This window comes from Electrophorus electricus, unplaced genomic scaffold, assembly GCF_041902795.1.
Source record: "Electrophorus electricus isolate QZ-2024a unplaced genomic scaffold, ASM4190279v1 Scaffold430, whole genome shotgun sequence".
Taxonomy (NCBI): Eukaryota; Metazoa; Chordata; class Actinopteri; order Gymnotiformes; family Gymnotidae; genus Electrophorus; species Electrophorus electricus.
The window spans coordinates 13,779-18,106 of record NW_027658726.1 but is presented as its reverse complement, the minus strand read 5'-3'; the positions used below and the strand labels follow the sequence as shown (position 1 = coordinate 18,106).

At 52.1% G+C, this 4,328-nt stretch overlaps 1 protein-coding gene across 1 annotated transcript; it reads left to right on the top strand.

Annotated features, from left to right (window-relative positions):
• Nucleotides 1-185: 185 nt before the first annotated feature.
• On the top strand, nucleotides 186-4,036 carry LOC145656014 (aspartate--tRNA ligase, mitochondrial-like). The gene is made up of 5 exons (XM_081709473.1): nucleotides 186-357; nucleotides 2,137-2,355; nucleotides 2,734-2,844; nucleotides 3,277-3,352; nucleotides 3,703-4,036. The coding sequence occupies exons 1-5, from the start codon at nucleotides 217-219 to the stop codon at nucleotides 3,906-3,908; spliced, it is 753 nt and encodes a 250-aa protein (XP_081565599.1). The 5' UTR covers nucleotides 186-216; the 3' UTR covers nucleotides 3,909-4,036.
• The last annotated feature ends 292 nt before the right edge of the window (nucleotides 4,037-4,328 follow it).

The following is a 4,328-nucleotide window of genomic DNA, read 5'->3' as shown; positions in this document are numbered from 1 at the left end:
AATAGCTCAGTTATGTTTCTGTATGTAATGTTTATGTATGCGTGTGTCTGTGTGCATGTATGTGCGTAGGCACGTGGCCTGTGCTGTGTCTGATAGTTCTGTTGCCTAATGTCTCTGCTCTTTGTGATATCTCTGCCCTGACTGACGTGTCTGATATCTCTTTGGTGTCTAAAGTGTTTGCTGTGTCTGATGTCTCTGTTGTAGGAGGTGGACACCATGGTAGTCAGGGAGGATGGTTCGCTCAAGTCTCCTCTCGGTCGCCTGCTGGCGCCCACGACCCGCCACCAGCTGCTGCGTGTGACCCGTGCCAACGCTGGCGATCTGCTCCTCCTCACCGCTGGAGCGCGCGAGCGGGTGGTGTGTATTGCCTGACTGACGCTGCAGTGGCGCACGCCGCACACACACAGACACACACACGTGGGCACGCACACACACACACACACACTCAGCTATGCTCCCATGCTATGCTTCTTTAGGTGTCAAAGAAACACATCATCTGGAAACAAGTGCAGAGGCTCGACTACAAATGCTAACTGCTAATGAAGAGATGGAGACTGTGTATGAATATTAGTGCTGATTCAAAGGCGCTCTCAACTACTACCACTTAACAGATCAGTTCAGCTGAGCCTTTCAACGGGTGCAGATGCCCCTCAGTGAGGCTCGGAACTTCAGAAATGACTTGTGAACGAGGGACCCTACGTAGGAAACTTGTGAACGAGGGACCCTACGTAGGAAACTTGTGAACGAGGGACCCTACGTAGCACACTTGCGAACGAGGGACCCTACGTAGCACACTTGCGAACGAGGGACCCTACGTAGCACACTTGCGAACGAGGGACCCTACGTAGCACACTTGCGAACGAGGGACCCTACGTAGCACACTTGCGAACGAGGGACCCTACGTAGCACACTTGCGAACGAGGGACCCTACGTAGCACACTTGCCAGTTTAGAGTAGCTAGGGATCGAACTATTGGGACTCCTAGTCTCAGCTCTCCCATTTCTGCTTAACAGCCCTGTTGCAAGCAACTACCTGTCCGTCATCTCAAAGATCCACCCACCAGCCAGGGCTGACGGCTCCATGTGAAGTCTCGCTGGAAAGTGAGTCTTGCTGTGGTCTGATCACTTTTCTTTGGAAACGGCCTGTTTCTTTGGGGTGTTTTCCTCGTAGCCGCGGGCAGTGCAGATGGTGTGCTTGGCGCCGGGGGACACACCAACCATGTGCCCAGGTCTGCGAGACAGCCGGGCATCTGTGGCAGACTCTCTGAACCGAGGCAGCAGGGAGAATTTTAATGTCTGAGCACAAGGCCTGCACTGAGCTGGCGAGCCGTTTTTTGTTTTTTGTTTTCTCCCTGCTGTTGTCTCTCATATATATATATATATATATATATATATATATATATATATAAATATATATATATATATATAAATATAAATAATATTATTTATTTATTTTTTGCTGAGTTCAAGCCACACAAAGAAACGTTTGTGTGTTTGGAAATGATATTTAATGGCTCTTGTCACATGACCTCACTTTGCTCTGAGGGGCGGGTATTTATAGTGGCATTTTCCCATGGTGTTTCTGGCGCGCTATGTGACGTTTCAGCTACATGCCATTACTATGTAAACAGAATCAGCATCAGTGATTATTTCAAAGTCCAATTCCCAAATCGCTAAAATGGCATCACAACAGAAATCAGTAATAACACATGTGGATACGGCGCTTGGTTTGGCTGAAGCTATTTTTACTGGGCATGTTCCAGTACAAATATTTTTCTGCTGTTTGAGCTGTTCTGTCCAAAGCCGCTCAGTGTAAATGTCTGACTGGCACTAAATCAGGAGAAGGCAAAGTTACCGAACATGGTGTATCGCATCTCTGTCTTCACTGTTGTCATAGCAGTGGCCACCAATCTGTGGTCACTGTGGTCTGGCTCCCAGCCGAGTTCTCTTCCTGCTTGTGTGAGATTCCCAAGCCAGGATTTAGGGTCCCGAGAAGGTACCGATTGACAAGACCAGGTGTGTTGGATGAGACTTGGAACTCTACGTGAATTTCCAGGAATGCTGTTGAAGTCGTGGAGGCAGGCGTGAGTTTTAGCCGCTGCCATTGACTTCCTGCTGCCTTGCTTCCCTCTTGCAGCGCCCCCTGCTGGGGAAACTGAGACTGCAGTGTGCCGAGCTGCTGGAGGGTCACGGCGTGCGCGTGCGCGATCCTGCCGTCTTCCACTTCCTCTGGGTGGTGGACTTCCCCCTGTTTTTGCCCAAAGAGGATGCCCCGGGGCAGCTGGAATCTGCCCACCACCCCTTCACCGCCCCGGTCCCCCAGGACGTCCCGCTGCTGTACTCAGAGCCCCACAAGGTCTGTGTCTTTCAGGACATTCAGGACTGTACGCTGTGCTCCTGTGACTAAAGTAAATACATATAAATAAATGATGATAAATATTCTCTTTTTCACATTCTTACAACTTTTATATTTGATTCAAACAGATCTTTTACACATACAGATACTATTATAATTTGAGTATGAAAAGTGCTTGCTAGTTCTGAGGTATTCTGTACGGTCTGTATGATTCTTATACGGTTTCACAGACCTTTCCATTTAAGAACTCGGTGTAATCATGACCTACTTTGAGTGGAGGGATACGTCCAGAATGGCAGCGACAGTCCCGTGCTGCGCTCTGCACATGAACTCCTTCTGTGTGGCTACTCCCTCTGAAACGCTGTGTCCCTCCCCCAGGTGCGCGGGCAACACTACGACCTGGTTCTGAACGGCTGCGAGGTGGGCGGAGGGTCCATCCGCATACACAACTCCGCCCAGCAGCGCTACATCCTGCAGAACGTCCTCAAAGTGAAGTATCACCGTCAGGAAGGAAAGCGAGGGCGTGCGCACGGGCTCTCGGGCGGCCAGACGCTTCCAGCGCTTTCCAGCACTCCATCATGAGTGCTTGTCTCACTTTAACGCTCTCTTTAGTCAGCTCGCAGCTCTGTCGCCGTGGTAACCCACTAGGCTATTTTTAAGGTTTTAACTGTGGGTTTAGTTGCTGGCAGGTGGGTAGAAGGAACATAAAGTCTAGGTGATGGTGATTTTTCTGTGTGTGTGTGTGGGTCTGCACAGAGGTCTGGTGAAGCTAGTCTCACATTCTCATTAAAGTGGGCCGCTGGCTATGTGCGGTTCTGATCCGTCACGGCCGTGCGAAGGCGCTCGGAGAGCCGTGTCGGAGCTTGAGTACCCGCCCCCTCCCCCGACACCTCAGCCTGAACACGGTGTCCTGTGTTACAGGAGGACGTAGTTCTCCTCACACATCTGCTGGAGGCTCTGGAGTGTGGAGCCCCTCCGCATGGGGGCATCGCGTTAGGTAAGCTTGCTCTGTCACCTGCTCCTCACCCACACCACACATCCATCAGTCGGGAGGGGGGGAGCTGAGTGAGCAGCCATGAGATCACAGCAGGGCCACCATGACTGAAAGGCTCTCTGAAGTTATCTGGTCACGTGGGCCGTCTTTGGTCACGCTCCCAGCTAAAACTGATTGTCCAGCAGAGATTGTTTGGCGGGGCTGTGACTGTCGGAGGAGCCGAGCAAGACGCCGCATGTGTGCCCTTCGGAAATGAGTCCGAAAGTCCTGCTGCAGCTGCTGGAGAAACGCAGCTCCAAACACGAGCGTTCCCGGTGTTCCCATTAACTCCTCTCCTCGCTCTCCTTCTCCAGGCCTGGACCGCCTGGTCTCCATTATCGTGGGTTCTCCCAGCATCAGAGATGTCATCGCCTTCCCCAAGTCCTTCCGAGGTCATGACCTCATGAGCAACGCCCCCGATTTCGTGGTGGAGGAGGAGCTGAAGCCGTATTGCATCTCAGTGGTTTGGCCCAGCGTTGAGGGCGCTGACAGAAGCCCTGCTCTGCCTCCTGAAGACTAAGGGAGCTAAGAGACTGTGGCAGGGTGGGTGTGGTCTCTGTCCCCTCCCCCTGATCACTGGAAACAGCTTCTGAGCAGACCTGTGTCATCCTCCTTGCTGTTCAGAACATTAAAGTCTGTCCGTTCAAACTGTCTGTGAGATTTTTTTTTTCTCTCTCAAGGCACGTCTGGAGCCTATGGGAGACGAGAAACGCTCCCTCCAGCAGGGGTCACTGTTGTTCCATCAACGCGCTCCTCTTCCTCAGAGCTGAGCGAAAGGCTACAGTGTTTATGCACTTGCTGCTCACGCCACCTCAGCGCAGGGCTGCAATGGTCGCGGCCGCCTGCATGTCTCCGCGTATTCATCTCTCAGGATGTTCTTTCATGCAGCCCTGCGTGCTGGCCGAGAACGGCGAGCGCGGTGCTCGCGTTAATCTCGCTT

Coding starts and splice junctions, on each gene's coding strand:
- LOC145656014 (XM_081709473.1), top strand. CDS start 217: ATGGTAGTCAGGGAGGATGGTTCGCTCAAGTCTCCTCTCGGTCGCCTG. Junction 358..2,136: donor CTGGAGCGCGCGAGCGGGTG/GTGTGTATTGCC, acceptor TCCCTCTTGCAG/CGCCCCCTGCTGGGGAAACT. Junction 2,356..2,733: donor TGTACTCAGAGCCCCACAAG/GTCTGTGTCTTT, acceptor TCCCTCCCCCAG/GTGCGCGGGCAACACTACGA.